Raw genomic sequence first — 22,013 nt, 5'->3', positions numbered from 1 at the left:
TAGATGACCTTAACCTATAGTATATATATATTTGGGGAAAGAAAAAGGTTGACACTTTTGGTCACCTTGGAAGAATTCCCTATAGTACTTCAACTCAACTAAAAAAGAAGCTAGAAAGTTAAGAGACTATTAAAATTTAGCCTTTTTTAAAAAAAAGACTTAAATGTCAGACACTGGAATGACCTTCAGAAGAGCAACTGATTACAAGGATGAAACTTTGTAATGATTAATATGAAGTCACTGGTGAATGTAAATACCAAGGGAAGATGGGAGTAAAAAAAAACGATCTGAAAGTCAACAAATCGCAGACTACAGCTATCTTTACTTTCAAAATTGTAATTAAGTGTTATCAAATAAAGTAAGTAACTCTTAAGTTAGAGTGCAAAATGAAAGCACCTTACTGTTCTAAAGGTGCAAAAGGGAGAAAACACAACATAAACTCATCTACATTTTTAAATAATTGTATGTGTGGTGGGTAAATGACATTTAAAAACATTCTCAATAGAAAAATGATTTATAAATCAGTTTACAGAAGATAAAAAATCAGTGTTTAATACTAACTTTATCTATAAATAACTAAAAAGAAAAAAATTGTCGTCTGTCCTGTTTTTGCTTCAGCATCTATGTCTTCTGCTCCTTGCCCTTTGGAGAAAACATTGCATTGTAAGGCTGCCGTCTTTTTGGACGAGAACAAGGATCAAGATCTTCCTTAATGTAACCTTAAAAACAAATCACACACACAAAAAAATCACAAATTTAGAAGACAATATTTGCAACACACATTTCTTTCAGCATAGGTCCAGTAAACATGTGTCTTACTTAGTGTCTTTTAGGTTTACTCAGTCCTTTTGATTATTAGCTGTGTGATGCTGATGAGTGATTTCACTCCTCAGCACCAGTTTCCTCATTTACACATATTTGAAGGAGCTAGTTGCAGTAATCTTCTAAATAAACAAAGGTCCTTTTTACTTAGATATGGTTTATTAATACCCAGGATTTCAGAAAAGGTTTTAAAATTTAAAATACAGACTATCTTTGCTTTGAAAAGATACTTTTAACAATATAATTGTTAAATTTATTTTATTAAACCACTTTGCTAAGATGTAAGATAAATTTATTTCTGAAATTTGAATGATAAACCAGGATAATGCTTAAAATTACATTAAAGTGATTATAAACAATCTGATTCCCATGAAATTACTTAGTTGAAGATAAGTCCTTTATCTTTGGGAATTTATTTTTATATCATAAAGCTAGTACCAGACTTGCAGCAGAAAATAATTATGGAGAAAACATTTAATGTTTAGACTTGGGGTATACACAGTAGTAAAAAAGATTAATCCCAAATATTATAAACTATATTCTCACCTCTTTCCATACAAGTCTGAGTGGAAGGAAAACCAACTTCCCAAAAATTCTCTGGTGTGTTGGGTGGAATGTAGCGGAATCGGTGTCTTGAGCAGGAAGCCAACTTCTTTTCTCTTTCTTCTGCTGGAATATCTGCATAATACTATTAAGAAAAAAATGGTAAGTTTTCCTTTAGGATTAATAAATGGAGTGTAATGCTTACTGATTATAAACTAGAGACTAAGAAAGCTAGTGAAGTATTCAGCATGCTAAGGAACTAATAGTCACAGATGATAATACTAGTAATTAATGGTTATAGGCAGGTAGTTGGTCTGTGAAATGTTTGCTTCACAAATGAGAAAAGGAGCCTGTATCATAATGTAAATCAGTGTGTTGCTTCCTTTGTCAATAAAGTCTTACAATGGTAAAAAAACAAAACACCCACAACCTTAACTTTGCAGTGTGCTTAGCGATGCAGCTGATTCAGATGTTGGTGCCAATGTCTCATCTCTGTCAAACCAGTAACAAAATGCAGAGGCCTGCACGCTGAGTAGCACCCTTCCCAGTTGTTACTTGGACGTAACATGTGTTTCATGGTAATTTTCCTATCTCTGGATTTTTAAAAATAGAGGTTTAGCTTTGAATGTGTGGGCTTCATGAATTAGGATCAAAGGCATATTATTTTTTGCACCTATGATCAAAAGAACTTGGACTTCATACAAACAGGGATAAAACTTATATGTAAAAAAAGTAAAGGTTTTCAAGCTCTAGATCTAAAGAAAACACAGCAGTAGTGTAAAGTTTAATAGAATCCAGTACTTGTGAAACTAAAAAATCAAAGTGTTAATCTACCAAAGATATCACATACTGAAAGTGGAAAAATTAGGACTAGAATTTTAGTTTGAAGTAAAGGTTTTTAATACATTTTTCTTTTACATAGATTAATTACAGGCTTTACAGTATCTCTGAAACAACTTTTTTTAAGGTATTTTTTTCCTCATTCTCGTTGCCATCAGCCATTCTCTGCTACCTTAGCCTGGCCACTGGGATGGGATGACCCCAGAGAACCACCAATGTTAAAGAAACATTCCCACCGAATTACAATGCACTTGAAAGCAACAGTGGGTTAGTGTAGCCATAACATGGTGAGCAACTGGGGGAGGGGTCGGTTGCACATGAAGTCAGAGGACGTGGAGTGCCAGCTTGTTGTCTCGATAAGAACCTTGGATTCTTAGTGGGATGGAAAGAGTTTAAGGGTTGGGTAAAGAAGTGACATGGTTTAATTTTTGTTCTAAAAATACCACTAGAAAGAAAAGACCATTCATTCGTTGCTGTGCTGAAAGTATAGTGAAGAGACAAGAATGAGAAGGAGACTAGGGACCGGGGTATGGGAGAACTCTACACTTTCTGCTCAACTTTGCTGTGAACCTAAACTGCTCTAAAAAATAGATTAACTAAAAAACAAAAAACAAACAAACAAACAAAAACCCAACACAGAGGTCATTAAAAAGCTATTCAGTAGTCCAAAAAAAGATAAAATGGTGCCTTGGTCCAGGTTGGTTGTAGAGATAAGATGTGGCTGGAAATGGCAGACATTTTGAAGGTATAATCAATGGGATTTGCTGAAAGATGAATTGTTGAGATATGAAAGAAAGAGCAACTCTAGTTTAAACAACTAGGAGAATGGACATAAAGGAGGCTGAGAGGTAAGGTTTGGGAATCAGAGATAGAAACTGCATGTTTGCTTTCAGACATATAAAATTTGAAGTGATTATTACACATCCACATGTGTATTACATAGTCTACATGTGGAATAGATGATGGGATAAATGTAGGCACTGTAAGCATACAGATACTATTTAAACTTATGGGATTGGCACTTTCACTTCTGATCCTGAGGGAGTAACAGGGAACAGACTTACCCTCTTACCCTACACACACAAAAAAATGGCATGAAATGTTTGAAACAATAGAGACTGAATAACAGACATCACAGGAAATGATTCCTGAGATAAGGAAAGCAAATGAACAGTGTTTCTAGCACAAAAGCAGTTTTCTGACCACAGCAGTATTATAGAGAATTATGGTTGTATCTAAAAACTGGACATTTGCTAGTGCATATGGTTCCTTAGATAAGAAATCATATATTCATGTTATGAAATTTCATGATATAGGAGGTTTTGTTTACATTGCCAAACTGCTGTCCAAAACAGTGATCCCAATTTACTCCCACCATTAGTGTGTGAGGGCCTATTTCTCACCAAATGCTTACTTCTGCTGTAATCTATTCATACAAGAGTTTAATGTGCTTGGTTAACAAATTTTGGAGTCCACAGTTGTTAAAAAGAGGAAATAAGTTGCTAGAGGTAGGCATCTAATAGCTAATGGAAAGCAGGGAAAGAAAAAAATAACATCTTTCAAGAAAACCCAGGAAAAACAGCTAGTAATAGTGCCATTAGCACTGGCTACTTCAACAGTCCAAGGCAGCCAATGTGTAGCAAAGGAAAATACAATTCTGTTCTAAGGAAAAAGGCTGTTAATCACACCTTGTTCAGGAAAGAAAATGATTGGAGAAAACTGAGAACTTACGGTCATACCAGTTAATTAGAAAAAGCAAATATGAATGTTTCTCATTTCTCAAGAGTGCTGATTTAAGTAATAAACATTATAGCAAAGTTACCCACTGTATTATCAAAAATTTCCTGAAATAGTAGAGGTATAAGAACCTTTGCTGTAATGTAAGGGGAAAAAAAATGAAACAAATATGAAATAAATATAGAAAAGATGAATGGCACAAATGTCTTAAGCTGGTGGTAAGAACCAGGGCTTAGCTTAGGCTCCAGATCCACTTAATGAAAATCTAAGAGCAATTGAGAGCTTTTATTTTCATCTATTTTTATCTCTTAGGTCACAGCAAGTGTACTCTATTTATATTTATTCATCCTGTTATTCCTGGCTCAAACTAGGTTTCTAGACACAAATATGGTTTCTATCTATGGTTTTTAAATTTTGCATTTATGATCTATAAAGCCACATTAAAAAAAAACCCAACTGTACAGTATTTACACAAGTACTTACAATTTCACATTCTTTACATGTGTGTCCAAGCAATTTTCGTCTGTCTTCTTTTTTCCGAACTACCTCAATATGAGGAAAATTTTGTAAGCTAGTCTCTCTGGGGGGAAAATGAATTAAATTTAAAATTAATCCAACTGTTACCACAAAGAGCTTTGGTTTAGGTTTTAAATTAACAAATGTAAGAGCCCAGAGGAGAAACAATCGCAAACTATTCCTTCATTTTATTTGACATGCTTGTTCACAGAAAATGGTATTTCTTCATTCATTCTTCATTAAATATTTATTAAGTGCCTTCTATATGTCAGGTATTTTTTTTGCTTGTTTTTGTTTTCTCTAATTGTGGCTTCTTTATTTTTTATTTTTTCTCTTTTGGTATCATTAATCTACAATTATATGAGGAACATTATGTTTACTAGACTTCCCCCATCACCAAATACCCCCCCACAAACCCCATGACAGTCTCTGTCCATCAGCGTAGTAAGATGCTGTAGAATCACTACTTGTCTTCTCTGTTGTACAGCCCTCCCTGTGCCCCCCACATTATATATGCTAATCATAATACCCCCTTTTCCCTCCCCACCTTATCCCTCCCTTCCCGCCCATCCTCCCCAGTCCCTTTTCCTTTGGTAACTGCTGGTCCATTCTTGGGTTCTGTGATTCTGCTGCTGTTTTGTTCCTTCAGGGTTTTCTTTCTTATACTCCACATATAAGTGAAATCATTTGGTACTTGTCTTTCTCTGCTGGGCTTATTTCACTGAGCATAATACCCTCTAGCTCCATCCATGTTGTTGCAAATGGTAGGATTTGCTTTCTTCTTATGGCTGAATAATATTCCATTCTATATATGTACCACATCTTCTTTATCCATTCATCTACTGATGGACATTAAGGTTGCTTCCATTTCTTTTGTACTGTAAATAGTGCTGCAATAAACATAGGGGTGCATCAGTCTTTTTCAAACTGGGCTGCTGCATTCTTAGGGTAAATTTCTAGAAGTGGAATTCCTGGGTCAAATGGTATTTCTATTTTGAGCTTTTTGAGGAACATCCATACTGCTTTCCACAATGGTTGAACTAGTTTACATTCCCACCAGCAGTGTAGGAGGGTTCCCCTTTCTCCACAACCTCGCCAACATTTGTTGTTGTTCTTCTTTTGGATGGTGGTGATCCTGACTGGTGTGAGGTGATACCTCATTGTGGTTTTAATTTGCATTTCTCTGATGACTAGCAATGTGGAGCATCTTTTCATGTGTCTGCTGGCCAACTGAATTTCTTCTTTGGAGACTGTCTGTTCAGCTCCTCTGCCCATTTTTTAATTAGATTGCTCGCTTTGTGTTTGTTGAGGTGTGTGAGCTCTTAATATATTTTGGATGTCAACCCTGAATTGGATCTGTCATTTATGAATATATTCTCCCATACTGTAGGATGCCTTTTTGTTCTACTGGTGGTGCCCTTTGCTGTACAGAAGCTTTCCAGCTTGATATAATCTCACTTGTTCATTTTTGCTTTTGTTTCTCTTGCCTGGGAGATATGTTCATGAGGAGGTCGCTCATGTTTGTGTCCAAGAGATTTTTGCCTATGGCTTTTCTAAGAGTTTTATGGTTTCATAACTTACATTCAGGTCTTTGATCCATTTTGGATTTACTTTTGTGTATGGGGTTAGACGATACAGTTTCATTCTCTTACATATACCTGTCCAGTTTTGCCAACACCAGCTGTTGAAGAGGCTGTCATTTCCCCATTGTATGTCCATGGCTCCTTTATCGTATATTAATTGACAATGTATGTTTGGGTTAATATCTGGACTCTCTATTCTGTTCCACTGGTCTGTGGGTCTGTTCTTGTGCCAGTATCAAATTGTCTTGATTACTGTGGCTTTGTAGTAGAGCTTGATGTTGGGAAGTGAGATTCCCCGCCCCCCCACTTTATTCTTCCTTCTCAGGATTGCTTTGGCTATTCAGGGTCTTTGGTGGTTCCATATGAATTTTAGAATTATTTGTTCCAGTTCGTTGAAGAATGCTGTTGGTATTTTGATAGGGATTGCATTGAATTTGTAGACTGCTTTACCAGGATGGCCATTTTGACAATATTAATTCTTCCTAGCCAAGAGCATGGAATGAGTTTACATTTGTTAGTGTCCTCTTTAATTTCTCTTAAGAGTGTCTTGTAGTTTTCATGGTATAGGTCTTTCACTTCCTTGGTTAGGTTTATTCCTAGGTATTTTATTCTTTTTGATGCAATTGTGAATGGAATTGTTTTCCTGATTTCTCTTTCTGCTAGTTCATCAGTGTATAGGAATGCAACAGATTCCTGTGTATTAATTTTGTATATACAACTTTGCTGAATTCAGATATTGGTTGTAGTAGTTTTGGAGTGGAGTCTTTAGGGCTTTTTATGTACAACATCATGTCATCTGCAAATAGTGACAGTCTGCTTCTTCTTCACCAATATGGATGCCTTGTATTTCTTTGTTTTGTTTGACTGCCGTTTCTAGGACCTCCAGTACTATGTTGAATGAAAGTGGGGAGAGTGGGCATTCCTGTCTTGTTCCCAATCTTAGAGGAAAAGCTGTCAGCTTCTCGCTGTTAAGTATGATGTTGGCTGTGGGTTTGTCATATATGGCCTTTATTATGTTGAGGTACTTGTCCTCTAGACCCATTTGGTTGAGAGTTTTTATCATGAATGGATGTTGAATTTTGTCGAATGCTTTTTCAGAGTCTATGGAGAAGATCATGTGGATTTTGTCCTTTTTGTTGATGTTGTAGATGATGTTGATGGATTTTCGAATGTTGTACCATCCTTGCATCCCTGAGATGAATCCCACTTGGTCATGGTGTATATGATCCTCTTGATGTAGTTTTGAATTTGGTTTGCTAATATTTTGTTGAGTATTTTTGTATCTATGTTCATCAGGGATACTGGTCTGTAATTTTCTTTTTTTGTAGGGTCTTTGCCTGGCTTTGGTATTAGAGTAATGTTGGCTTCATAGAATGAGGTTGGAAGTATTCCCTCCTCTCCTATTTTTTGCAAAACTTTAAGGAGAATGGGTATTACGCCTTCTTTGTATGTCTGATAAAATTCCGTGGTAAATCCATCTGGCCTGGGGGTTTTGCTTTTGGGTAGTTTTTGATTACCGATTCAATTTCGTTGCTGGTAATTTGTATGTTTAGATTTTCTTTTTCTTCCTTGGTCAGTCTTGGAAGGTTGTATTTTTCTAAGAAGTCCATTTCTTCTAGGTTTTCCAGCTTGTCAGCATATAGGTTTTCATAGCATTCTCTAATAATTCTTTGTATTTCTGTTGGGTCCGTCGTGATGTTTCCTTTCTCGTTTCTGATTCTGTTGATTTGTGTTGATTCTCTTTTTCTCTTAATAAGTCTGGCTAGATGCTTATCTATTTTATTTTCTCAAAGAACCAGCTCTTGGTTTCATTGATTTTTCCTATTGTTTTATTCTTCTCAATTTTATTTATTTCTCCTCTGATCTTTATTATGTCCCTCCTTCTGCTGACTTTGGGCCTCATTTGCTCTTCTTTTTCCAATTTCAATAATTGTGACTTTAGACTATTTATTTGGGATTGTTCTTCCTTCTTTAACTAGGCCTGGATTGCTATATACTTTCCTCTTAGAACTGCCTTTGCTGCGTCCCACAGAAGTTGGGGCTTTGTGCTATTGTTGTCATTTGTCTCCATATATTGCTTGATCTCTATTTTAATTTGGTCATTGATCCATTGATTATTTAAGAGCATGTTGTTAAGCCTCCATGTGTTTGTGGGCGTTTTTGTTTTCTTTGTACAATTTATTTCTAGTTTTATACCTTTGTGGTCTGAAAAGTTGGTTGGTAGAATTTCAATCTTTTGGAATTTACTGAGGCTCTTTTTGTGGCCTAGTATGTGGTCTACTCTGGAAAATGTTCCATGTGCACTTGTGAAGAATGTGTATCCTGCTGCTTTTGAGTGCAGAGTTCTGTAGATATCTACTGGGTCCATCTGTTCTAGTGTGTTTTCAGTGCCTCTGTGTCCTTACTTATTTTCTGTTTGGTGGATCTGTCCTTTGGAGTGAGTGGTGTGTTGAAGTCTCCTAAAATGAATGCATTGCATTCTATTTCCTCCTTTAATTCTGCTAGTATTTGTTTCATGTATGTTGGTGCTCCTGTATTGGGTGCATATATATTTATAATGGTTATATCCTCTTGTTGGACTGAGCCCTTTATCATTATGTAATGTCCTTCTTTCTCTCTTCTTACATTCTTTGTTTTGAAGTCTATTTTGTCTGATAACTAGTACTGTAACACCTGCTTTTTCTCCCTATTGTTTGCATGAAATATCTCTTTCTATCCTTTGACTTTTAGTCTGTGTATGTCTTTGGGTTTGAGGTGGGTCTCTTGTAAGCAGCATATAGATCGGTCTTGCTTTTTTATCCAATCTATTACTGTGTCTTTTGATTGGTGCATTCAGTCCATTTACATTTAGGATGATCATTGAAAGATATGTACTTATTGCCATTGCAGGCTTTGGATTCATGGTTACCAAAGGTTCAAGGGTAGCTTCTTTGCTATCTAACTGTTTAACTTAACTCGCTTATTAAGCTATTATAAACAGTCTGATGATTCTTTATTTCTCTCCCTTCTTATTCCTCCTCCCCCATTCTTTATATGTTAGGTGTTTTATTCTGTCTTTTGTGTTTCCTTCGACTGCTTTTGTGCGTAGTTTATTTTATTATTTGCCTATAGTTAGTATTTGGTTGGTTCTGCTTTCTTTGCTGTGATTTTATTTTCTCTGGTGACATCTATTTAGCCTTGTGAGTGCTTCCATCTAGAACATTCCCTTTAAAATATTCTGTAGAGGTGGTTTGTGGGAGGCAAATTCTCTCAACTTTTGCTTGTCTGGGAATTGTTAACCCCTCCTTCATATTTAAATGATAATAATGCTGGATACAGTATTCTTGGTTCAAGGCCCTTCTGTTTCACTGCATTAAATATATCATGCCATTCTCCCCTGGCCTGTAAGGTTTCTGTTGAGAAGTCTGATGATAGCCTGATGGGTTCTCCTTTATAGGTGACCTTTTTTCTCTCTCTGGTTGCCTTTAATAATCTTTCCTTGTCTTTGATCTTTGCCATTTTAATTATTATGTGTGTTGGTGTTGTCCTCCTTGGGTCTCTTGTGTTGGGAGATCTGCGTTCTTCCATGGTCTGAGAGACTATTTCCTCCCCCAGTTTGGGGAAGTTTTCAGGAATTATTTCTTCAAAGACACTTTCTATCCCTTTTTCTCTCTCTTCTTCTTCTTCTGGTACCCCTATAATGCAAATATTTTTCCGTTTGGCCTGGTCACACAGTTCTCTTAATATTCTTTCATTCTTGGAGATCCTTTTATCTGTCTCTGCCTCAGCTTCTCTGTGTTCCTGTTCTCTGATTTCAATTCCATTAACAGCCTCTTGCACCTCATCCAGTCTGCTCTTAAGTCCTTCCAGAGATTGTTTTATTTCTGTATTCTCCCTTCTAAGTTGATCCTTCAGCTCTTGCGTATTTCTCTGTAGGTCTGTCAGCATGGTTATGACCTTTATTTTGAATTCTTTTTCAGGAAGATTGGTTAAATCTATCTCCCCAGGCTCCCTCTTGCAGACTGTCTGGGTAGTTCTGGACTGGATCAAATTCTTCTGCCTTTTCATGGCAATAGAGGTAGTTGTAGGCAGTTGGTGCATGTGTCAGATGGTAGAACAACGTCCCTTCCTGCGCCTTGCCCTCCTCCGCTGCCTGTGCCAGTTACCCGCACACAGGGAGTAGCTTCTGGTTTTATTTCCTGAGCTACCGTGGGTGGGGCAGCCATCGGGGCATCCCAGTGCCCCGTGGAGAGAGAATCAGGTGCGCCAGGTGTGCTCTCCTGCAAGAATGGTGACCCTTTGAGCCCTGTCCTGGCTTCCTCTGTGCTGGGCTGCCGTGCGCCAGCCGGGCCTCTGAGTCTTGCCCAGGCAGCTTTGGAGGAGGCTCTGGGCAGCTGCTGTGGGTGTGGCTGTTCTCAGGCAGCTCCCCTGCTGTGGTTGGGTGATGGGAGGGGGAATGGATGGGAGGCTGTTTATTGTCGTGAGAGGCTTCAGGGCTGCACTGCTGTCCAGGGGGGTAGTGCGCCTGGAGTTACCCGGGATTCCCAGCTTGCTGGGTCACGATTCTGTCCAGCTGTGAAGCCCCTGTCCCTTTAAGACTTTCAAAAAGCACTCTCTTTTCTTTTTTCCCAGGGGCACTGGCTGTGGGAACCCACTCGCAGGTTTTACTGGTCCATTTCTCTAATATCCAGTGCACCATGCACTGTGTGTCTGTGCTTCCGGTGCAGATGACTAGGGTTGGGTATTCAGGAGTCTTGGGCTCCTACTCCCTCCCTGCTGCGATTCCTCTCCTCCTGCTGGTGGGCTGGGGTGCGGGGCGTGCTCGGGTCCCACCGGGCCATGGCTTGTATCTTACCCCCTTTGTGAGGTGCTGAGTTCTCACAGATGTAGATGTAGCCTGACTGTTGTACTGTATCTTCTGGCCTCTCTTTTAGGAATAGTTGTATTTGTTGTATTTTCAAAAATACATAATGTTTTGGAAGGAGATTTCCGCTGCCCTACTCACACTGCCATCTTGGCTCCTCCCTGTCAGGTATTTTTTATGGGTATTTTTCTTTAACTGAAAAAGACAACTATTACTTCCTATTTTTACCTCTAACTGGCTGAAAATAACAATTAGGATGTAAAATATATAGTAGCTAAATTAAAAAGGAATACTATATTATTAGTTAGGAATTGGTATTCTATAAAATAACCAAGAAAGAGAATACTGCCTCTGTTAACTTAGATTTTAGCACTAAGAACCAGTTTTTCATGTCTAACTACTCTCCCACTCCCATCAATCAAATCATCTATTTGTAAGTATTTTGACATTTTCTCTAAAAATACCTTTGCTGCCTCCACTCACCCTGAATTCTTCAGAATGTCAGAAACAGGATCACTTTCATTTGTCCTTAAATGGATCAGATCTACTGTGAACCACAGTATACCCAGGAAGGGTCAAAGCCACTTAGGTATGGAGTACTTTGGAAAGAAAGGCAACCAGGAAGCACAGTGCTTTTTTTTGAATTAATATAGTTGTATCCTGCTTTAAAAAAGCCCCATATAGAAAGATCCAAACTTAAAAGTTGAAAAATGAAGGTACATGCATTTGTTAATAGCAGAAATATCCTAGTGAGCACAAACAGTCTGGCTTACAAAACTGATTTTTTAGAATGACTTAATAGTTACAGATCTACTCCTTTAAGGTATTTTGATCACATGCCCCTCTAGTTGGCAAGCACTTTCCTGTAAAGAAAGCTTTAAATGCTCAATTTCAAAATCTATGAAGCTCTAAGTCTTTTTGTGCTTAAGCTCTAAATCTCTCAACTCTGGAGCAATCTACAAATTAAAGGGGGAGACCAAGAAAGGGCAGATAAAAATGCTGTCCTAACTAGGTTTTTCTTTTAGTTTTGGAATCTTAAGCTTACATAGAATACAGTTTGGTCATATCCTTTCCCCTGAATACTGTTTGCTCTGCTTCTGTGGTGTATTATAATGGTGCAGGGAATGGACCGGCCTCTGTAGCGGACCTCAGAGCATCACTTAAAAGGTCACTAAATTTCTTGTCCCCGACACAACACAATCTACCTTCCCAGGGTTTGCTAGCATTTTTTTTGTGGGAAAAGGAATAACTGTAACTCTGAGACTTTTACCACTCCTATGCCTTTCCTTATCTCCTCTACCTCCAGCTATCTAATGGTTTCACAATAAATAAAACTATGGATATTTTTTAAAAACAAGTGAACCTGTAATACAAAACATTTGAAGTGGCATTTCTGCAATCCTACTTCTAGAAATCTATCCCAAAGATGCACAGGCAAATATATGAAAAGAGAATGCACAATGCTATTTCACTGCAGCACTACGTGTGTTAGCCTAACTGTAGACAATGCCCATTATGAGGGAACAAATTATAGCATAAACAATGAAGTACTACACAACTAAAAAAAGAAATGAGAAATATCACCATATCATCATGAATGATTTCCAGGACATGTAGTTAAACAAAAAAGCACAGTAAAGTATATATAGCTTTGTACCACCATTTGTCTGAGGGGAGAGTGTATGACAATATATATTGCTATCTATTTACCTAGATGTTTGGTCTTATTTTTAAAAATGGATGGAAAACCATACATTTTTAACAAATGGTTACTTATATGGATAGAGAACAAACAGGGTGAGAGGGAAAGGATAGAAGCTAGATTATCTAATACACCTTGTTTTATAACCTCTGGTACCATGTGCATCTTTACATAAATTAAAGATTAAAACAAATCCTGAAAAATAAGAAGTGAAATAAACAAACCTGGGTACTATGTTGGTGGCATAATTACACACAAAAAATTATTTCAAGGGACTTGAAAACAGTGATCTGACTGTACACTTTTAATAGGATTGTTATTTTTTTTAATTTAATTATTTTTATTTTGGTATCATTAATCTACAATTACATGAGGAACATTATGTTTACTAGACTTCTCCCATCAGCAAGTCCTCCCCACAGACCCCATTACAGTCTCTGTCCATCAGTGTAGTAAGATGCTATAGAGTCACTACTTGTCTTCTCTGTGTTGTACAGCCCTCCCTGTGCTCCCCCATTTACATGCTAATCGTAATGCCCCCTTTCTTTCCCCCCCACCTTATCCCTCCCTTCCCACCCATCCTCCCCAGTCCCTTTCCCTTTGGTAACTGTTAGTCCATTCTTGAGTTCTGTGAATCTGCTGCTGTTTTGCTCCTTCAGTTTTTTCTTTGTTCTTATACTCCACATATGAGTGAAATCATTTGGTACTTGTCTTTCTCCGCCTGGTTTATTTCACTGAGCATAATACCCTCTAGTTCCATCCATGTTGTTGCAAATGGTAGGATTTGTTTTCTTAATAGGATTATTTTTCCCCCATTTTTAGAAATTTTATTGTATGAAAAGATGTAGATACCATGGTTATTCTAATAGGATATACCCTAAAGGACTAAAGAAACTCACAAAAAGTCTTAGGTCACTTTCATAAATTTTATTATTTTTGGTAGTTTTTATTATTCTGAGACTGCTCTGTGTATTATAGAATAAAGTTAAACAAGGCATTATGTTGGTGGCAGTAGGGGAGAATGCAGATGCAGATGTGAGACAAAAGAGGTTACATAAAATTCCTATAGTTCTGAACTTGGAGTTATCAGTATGAAAAAGCATAGTTATCTTAAAATACAAAATGAAACAAAAGACTTATTCCTAACTTTGTCCACCTTAAAGGTCTAGCAACAATGACTAATTACAGCAATGAGTAACCCTAGAAACCAGACTGGACCTAAATACCACTTCAGAGTGAAAAGAAACTAGGGCTCCTGGAGAAATGGCAGATACCAGGCCTAAGACAGAAATGTACAAGACAGCCTAGGCCATTTATCATAGCAAAAAGGAAGCTATGAAAGATGCATGGGGTAGTGTCCATTCAAAAAGGCTTTGATTGGGCAAAGATAGAACAACTTGAGTATAAGTAAGGGTAACAATGGATTGAAACACATAAAACATATTCAAATCCATAAGTTCAACATGAAACTCACAACAAATAAAAGATTCCCACATCACATTTGGGATGCTAGGGTACTATTTCTCTGGAGAACTGGTAATTAAAGGAAAAGAACTAAGCATTTAGCAACACGATGACAGCTCTTACCTATTAGAGCCTTACAGACAGCAGTAAAAGTTTACTTTAGCCTATCAGAGCTCTAAAATTCTCAATAGAAGTATAACTTTGCTTATTGAGTACCTCAATTTGCCAATATTACAACTTAAAGATAAAAAAGCACGAAAATTTAAAAAAAGAGTTATTATGCCTTAATTCACTTGTAGAATGAATAGTACATGGTTAATAGTGACAGAATTTGTCACCTTCGCATAAAAGGCAGGAAGCAACATTATGGTTCAAAATCAGGATGCTTAAAGTTTTTTTTTTTTAAGGTTTAGAAGTCATACAAAATAATTCTAAACACAACCTAAGACGTGTCACCTCAAGTCTTATGCTACATAAAAGCAACAGTATTTAATTTCAATTCCCAAATTTAATAAACTCACAAAGTTTAAGTACAGCTCACAAAAAAACAGAAGAAAAATATTTGTTATAATAATGCAGAAAAAATAACTATTATGTCAAAGGGCAGAGATAGTAGGCAGTTCCTTGTTTGTAATATTTGTCATTTTTCCACTTGAGCCCTTTTGTTATGACTGTAAAGTGATATGCTTTCTATTTTAGCCAAGGTAGCAACTTAACAATTTACAGGGACTCTAACAAAAATAGCTATTGTACTTCCAATCACATTGCTGATACTGATCAAGACCAACTTACCTTTCATCATCTTTAAAATACGGTTCCACAAATGCTTTCTGTTTTACTTTATCTTGCTTATCACCACGAGCTGTGAACAAAGCAAACATACCACAAACAAATGCAGAACTTACTTAGAAATAATTAACTGTTTTTTGGGAAAAAAATTAATATACCAAAGCTACTGTTTTATTGGGTTTCACACTCCAGGCTCCTGGGAAACTTACTTAAATTTTCTATAACTAAATTTTTCTTTCTTTTTTGTCTGCATAATGAGGAGGGTGCTGATCATTTTGCTTACCTCAGAATTACTGAAGAGATAAAATAGGCTGTCTTATGAAAGTATTTGACTTAAAAACTGTATATAAAAATGTATACACACACCACACATACACTATATAAAAGTATTTTATACTTTAAAAGAACTCCTCAGACGCCCATTATAATTTGGCTCCCAAACGTAAGACATCCTTTCATATTTCCCTTATAATTCCATTGATTTTTACAGTGTGTCTTTAAGGTAGATTGTAACAAGGAAATAAAGAGATCAAACAATTTTATCAGAAAATTGATGACAAATAAGAAGTAGAGTTCATGGAACTGAATCCCAAGTTGTCTAGACTCAAGTAGCCACTGCTGTCATCTATTCAAATAATCAAAATTTACTAAGCATTGTGCTAAGTTCTGAACAAGAGAAACCAGGTCTCCTGTCTTCACGGAGTTTACAGCACAGCGAGGGAAACCACAACTAAGCAAGCAGACAGTGAGGCTCCACTAAGGAAGGACATGCAAGGTGGTAACTGATGAAGACAAAGAAGTCAACCACAAGAAGAGGTGGGAGAGTGGCATGTTTTAGGTAAAGGTCCTGAAATAGGTAAAAGTGTGTTGTGCTGTAAGAACCAGGAGTAGCCCAGTGTGGCAGACACTTAGTCCAAGTGCTGGGGAACATGAGGCTAACAAGGTGGGTAGGCACCAGATCACAACGGGCCTGGAGGCCAGAAGAGGAATCTGAAGGTTATTTTAAGAGCAATCGGAAGTCACTGCAGACTTTTTAAAAGAATCTACTTTATTGAGGTAAAATTTACATACAAAATAGACTGGTTTTATTGGAGACAAATATATTCTTCAGTTTAACTGCTATGCAAATCAAGACAGAACAGTTCCATCGCCCCTGACAGTTTCCTCCTATTGCTGTTGCTCATGCACAAGAATGTTCTCTCATGTCTTTCCCCACGCTCAAAATCACTGATTAATTTCTTTCCTATAGCTTAGTGATGCCTGTTCCAGAACATTTTATTCCACTGTATCAATGGAATCACATAGTATGTGTTCTTTTTCATCTTCTCCATTTTTTTGGGTCAAGAGGTCCTGGAGATTCATCACTGTTGAATCTAATAGTTCCCTCCTTTTTGTTGGCAAGTAGTATTCCATGATATGAGTTTATCACAATCCATACTTAGTCACCTGGTGATGGAAATTTTAGTTGTTTCCAGTTTTGAGCTACTATAAATAGCACTGCTATGGACATTCTTGAACAGATCATTCTGTGAACATGTTCTCATTTTTCTTGGTTATATACCTGGGAGTGCAAGTGCTGGGCCCTAAGACAGGTGTATACTTAACTTAAAAAAAAACCTGACAAACCTCAGTAAAGCTGTTAAAACCCTGAACTGCAGTCCACATACAATTTTATACTGCTGATAGCAACATATGAGAATTCCTGTTGCTCTTCAACCTTGCTAATGCTAGATACTACCAGTCTTTTTAACTGTTGCAGTGGGTATGAAGTGGTATCTCAGTCTCTCATGTCCCTTAATGTTGAAAATCTGTACATATGCCTATTGGCTATTCAAATATCTTCTTTTTATTGAAGGGTTTTTAAGCAAGAAGATAATATACTCCAATTTACATGTAAAATAAGTCACTTTTGATTCCCTGTAGTGAATGGATTGGAGAGGAGAAATAACTGATAAAAAATACCAGTTAGGAGGTTTGCAATAGAAGAGGTAGGGGTAAGAGTGGTTTAGACTAAGGTGGTGGCTACAGAGATGGAGAGAGATATGAAATATATTTTGGAAACTCCCGTTTCCTTTGCTGGTTCTTTTTTGTTTCTCTGACTTTTAAGTTGCCATACTCCAGAGGTCAGAACTTGAAATGCTTCTCTTTTCTATTTCTATTTAATACTTGGGTGATGTCACTCAACTTCACAGCTTGAGGCTCAAGCTACTTGCTGTTGGCCTCCTGTCCCCTAAATCATTTTATTTTGGATTTCTTGCCCGAACTCACACATATCAACTGCCTACTAAACACCTCCACTTGAATGCTATGTAAGTATTAATGTGTCCAGAACTGAGCTTTTGATATCCCCTTGAAACTTGCTCCTCCCTATGAAAGAGACTAGGTAGAACTTTGTGATATGGGGGTCAAGAAATGAAATAAATGGGCAGTAAGTCTTCCATTATATGCCTGGGTGACTGGGAAGAATACAGTCTAAAAGGTCATTTGATAGGAGATAAATGGAACTTGGTTTAGGTACATTAAGCTTAAGCTGTTGAAGACACACAAAAGTAGCAATCCCAAGAAATGTTGGACAAGGATTCATCAGGGAAGTCAACTAGACACAAACTTGCAGTTCTGTTTTCAGAGGTGGTTAATAAAAGTAATAAAAGCATGAGAGAAAATGAGATGTGAGGAAGAAAAACAGACTTAGGGATACTCCATGAAAAAAGCTGCCAGAGATCGAAATAACAGAGCAATACTGCCACAAAAGCTAAGTGAGAAGACATTTTGGGATGGTCAGTGTGAAATATAACTTTAAGAAGAAAGGACAGAAATTAATTACAATCTTGTAAAAAGATACCCCCTTCCACCCTTTTTTAAAGTGAAACCAATTTGCAAAAGGTTCATACTGGAAAAAAAGTGAATTGAACAGTTATAAATTTTTATCACAAAGTTGCTGGAGAGCAAGTGTTTGCCACAGACTGAGCAAGCAAAGCCTGCTGTTCTGTACCTCTGGCTAGGGTCTCATTCACTTCAAGCTAATAAGGACTGTCATTTAAAAAAACTGTTAGAAGCAAAAGGAAAACAATCAATACAGACTATACCATAGCAGAAGGTTAAAATAACCTTTGCACTAGATTAAAAATTCTGTCTTCCTGACAGTAAGAAAATGAGATACTTAGCAAGAATTTTAGCTTTCAGTTCATATTATCTACATATAAGTTCACTTACTGTATTCGTTTGATAGCAAGTTTTAAGTTACTACTTCTACTGAAATGAATCTTAAGACTGATATGTGTACATGGTTACATCAGGTAAGCATTCAAGCAATGAATCTGAACTTTCTGCAAAATGTTCTCCATTCACTCTAATACAATGATTAATTTATTACTTAACAAAGAAGTTTCTCAAAACTCTTATGACTTTTGTGTATGTTGTAAAGAAATTTATAGTATTGAATCAAGATTAGTTTTTTAGTTTCAGTGAATATTTTATGATTACATAAGACATTAACAAAAGAGGAAGCTAAAAGGTACAGAGGAACCCTCTGAACCATTATTTATAACTCTTTTATTGTCTGAAATTCTCTCAAACCAAACAAAGCAAAACAAAACTCAAAAAACCTGAAAAAGAAATTGATACAAGAAACATAAAACTTAATTGTTAAATGCCTCATCAAGCCTCTGTTAATTTGATAACAAGTTACTGAACTCAGTGTAACTAAGAAGCCATAATTAGAAAGAAAATAGCCATACTGTTTGGTGTCTTTGTGGTAGCTGACAATTCCTCTTCTTCTGCTACTTGGAAGAAACCATCTGCCAAACAGGATTCATATTCTTCATGTGTTGTCCGATCAAACATATCTTCCAAGCTGTCATTCAATTTTCTTTCTCCATCTATGTAGAAGAGCATTGGCTTAGGGCAACAAGCATACTTTTTGCTTTCTACCTAGACCAACATGAAACTTGGGAGTAACTGCCATAGAGTAATTCAGATGTGTGTGAGGCAAGAATAAACCCCCAAGTGTGGGTAGTTACTATGCATTTACAAAATCTTTATGTTTTGGCTTTAAATGTCCTTTGCTCATGTGAAAAGAATGCTAGTTTTTGTTACTGTCATTACAAACATCAAAAATCTTTTTCTCTTAGCAGCTCATGTATGATTCATACTAAATCAAAAGGAGTCCTACGAAAGAAACTGGGAGGAATAGAAAAGATATAATGAGTGATAAAAAATACTAACTTTAAGTAAAATGTACATAAATAACTGACATTAAAATATCTATAGAATGTTGCTCACCTGCTTAATTTTCTAGGGTGGTAGCAAAAAAAGTATTTTCTTGCATCATCATTAATACTTGGTACTTCAGCGGTGATACAGGTAATGAAATCAGTTCTGTGTTTGATATGCAAAGTGCTAAATTTATCTTCAGAGTGTTAACTACATTTCCCATTATATACTCACATTTTAAAAACCACCAGAGTTTATTAAAAACCAAACAGATCTAACTGGCTAACAAATATGAGAGAACAGCAGCCTGCTGAGATTATTCTCTTTAAAATAACAACTACTTCCCTAATCCATGGTGCCGCAGCACCCTTACCCCGACTTACCCTTCTCCAGCACTTACCATCATCTTTCATACCATCTATTTGCTTGTTCTTCCCTACTAGAATGTAAGTTCTATGAGGTGGGACTTTGGTTCTGTTTACTCATTATCTCTAGTTATGGAACACTTCTTGGTACAGAATTGCAGATTGATTATTTATTGAATGATTAAACATGTTTTCATTTTGAGGGTCAAATTTGTAAATAATATATAACTTCTATGTCCTAGGCAGTGTGTTAGGCATTCCCAAAGCATTCTGCATATGCTGTTAGTAAATCACAGTGTTAAGTTGCTGACTTATTTTTTCATTGGTTTAACTTCTGATTGTGAAATACATGAGGATAGCCTATATCCTTACTGATCTTTCTATGACAGCCATCAGTAAGTCTATCACAGAGTAGGGATATAAAAAGCATATTTTAAGTAGAAATGTTAGCAGTAATTACAGGTAGTTTTTACTGGTATGTTTCATCTTTAACCAATTCTAAGTATTAAAAAGGCCCATTTTATGGGTAAAATGTGCAGACTGCTTTTTCCAAAAATGACCTCCAGAATAGCTCCTACCCCAGGTGCTCTTCTTACAATGTGACCTTGACATTCCTCTCACTGAGTGGTGAGGGCTGTGTTCACTTGCTTTGAATCTGGGCAGGTCTTTGTGAAACTATGCAACTTCTGAAATCAGATCATAACAATGCCATGTATTTCTGCCTTGTTCTTTTGGGATGCTCACTCTGGGAATCTAGTCTCTATCTGATCAGCAAGCTCAAAGTAGCCTGTGTGGAAAGATCACATGGAGAAGTCCTAAGACTGAATGAGGAGAGAGATGTCAAGCCACCCTCAGCTGTCTAGCCCTCTGCTCCACCATCTACCTATAATTGTGGAGACTCTGAGACAGAACCACACAGCCAAGCCCTTCTGAACTCCTGAGCCATAGAAACTACTTAAGGAAAAATGATTGTTGTTCTAATCTTTTAAGTTATTGGAGTGATTATTATATGGCAATAGTATTCACAATACCATATTTAGCCCAAATTATCTCTACTCATTAGTTCAAGTCCTGATCTCATTCCCACATGATACTTGCTTCAAATATATTTGGGAAACCACCACTTTCTCTGACCAAATAGATACAATTGAAGCCTAAGTAGTTATACTTTAGTTTTTCCCTTTTCTACAGAAATGAGAACATTATCAGGAGCTGGTACCAGGGACAAAATAATTTTAAAGGCATAGTATCTTCTAAAGAAGAAAGTTACTTCAGTGTCATTCACTATAAAAAGACACTAAATTGCTGTTAAAGTTTTTTAATAGGTACTGTCCTCTCAATCTAGGCAGCCAGCTACTTGATTAAATGGATAGTTTCTCATCCTAAACAAAGAATTAAGGCAAAGACTATTTAAAATTTCTCTCACTTAACTGCATTAGGGCAGCAAGAAATAAGGTATTTCAAAAGAAGGAAGGACAAAGCTGGCTGCTTTATTTCTTGGCCCTGAGCAGGTAGAATATATTCTGGATGCAGAAGGTAGGGAATGCATATGCTGTCTGAATGTCCACAGTTTCTAACAGACGGTCACAGGGAAAATGTCTCTGCTTTTAGCCCTGCATCTTCATGTGGCAGGTCTTAACCCTTCAGTACATAAGGGTGACTAATGACAACTATTCCCAGTCCAGTTGATCTCACGTCATATGCCTCCCATAGTTAGAAATGCTGCTAAGGTGGAGCCAACTAAATTCATTCCATTGTTCCCTCCTCTTTTGGAAAATTAAGGCTTTAGATAAAGAATCAGTAGCTTCTCATTACAAAGGTCTGTAGATCCTTAATTTGGCCAAACACTCTTTTCTACAGAAGCAGAATACAGCAGAATAACTCAGAATATAAATATCATTTTAGTATCTGCTAATTTGCAAATCTATATGAATACTTCTCAGTAGAACCCCTCCATCTTATATCAAATCACTAGAAATTCTTATTGCTAAAACAGAACTCTCAATATTCCCTTTTATAAAAAAATTATCAAAACCAGGGATCAGCAAATTTTGTCTTAAAGAGTCAGACAGTAAATATTTTTAGCTTGTGGGCCGATAAGGTTTCTGCAGCAACTATTCAACTCTGCTGTTGTATTGCACAAGGAGCCTCAGGCAATACATACATGAGTGAGGCTGTGTTCTAATAAAATTTTAATTACAAAACTGGCAGTTGGCTGTGGTTTGCTGACTCCTGGGAACAATTTTGAATTCTTCCTGAAATAAAAATTATTTTTGCTAAAGATTTTTTCCCCTGAAATATTGAAACTGAGCTTTACTAAGAGAAATCTAATAGCATTAGAACAGGAAAAAAACCCTTGTTTATGGTGAAGAGATCACCTGTGCTCATAGTACACTGTAGATAGTTTATAGTACAATCAACTACGAAATTCCCCCTATATTTTTATTAAAATTAAAAAAAAATCAAATCTTACGTGGACTTTTTTCTCCCTTCTGCTCTTGCTTCTTCATTTTTAAAAGCACAGTTTCACTAACCAACGTACAGTCCATGTCCACTGTCTCTCCTCCTGCTAATCTTGACTGACTGCCATCCTGAGT

General features: G+C 36.7%; 1 protein-coding gene across 3 annotated transcripts in view; it reads right to left on the bottom strand.

Annotated features, from left to right (window-relative positions):
- Nucleotides 1–302: 302 nt before the first annotated feature.
- The window catches only part of RBBP8 (RB binding protein 8, endonuclease), a 110,823-nt gene continuing 89,112 nt past the window's right edge, over nt 303–22,013 (bottom strand). For all 3 annotated transcript variants that reach the window (XM_073212880.1, XM_073212879.1, XM_073212881.1), the window contains exons 14-19: nt 21,890–22,007; nt 18,577–18,717; nt 14,843–14,912; nt 4,426–4,522; nt 1,369–1,510; nt 303–719 (exon numbers count right to left, since the gene is read on the bottom strand). In XM_073212880.1, the coding sequence (XP_073068981.1) occupies nt 622–719; nt 1,369–1,510; nt 4,426–4,522; nt 14,843–14,912; nt 18,577–18,717; nt 21,890–22,007 (666 nt within the window). In that variant the 3' untranslated portion in view covers nt 303–621. The remainder of the gene's footprint in view (nt 720–1,368; nt 1,511–4,425; nt 4,523–14,842; nt 14,913–18,576; nt 18,718–21,889; nt 22,008–22,013) is intronic.

The sequence above is a fragment of the Manis javanica genome, chromosome 9, assembly GCF_040802235.1.
Source record: "Manis javanica isolate MJ-LG chromosome 9, MJ_LKY, whole genome shotgun sequence".
NCBI lineage: Eukaryota > Metazoa > Chordata > Mammalia > Pholidota > Manidae > Manis > Manis javanica.
Note: the sequence above shows the minus strand (reverse complement) of the source record. Positions and strands in the feature narration are given on the sequence as shown.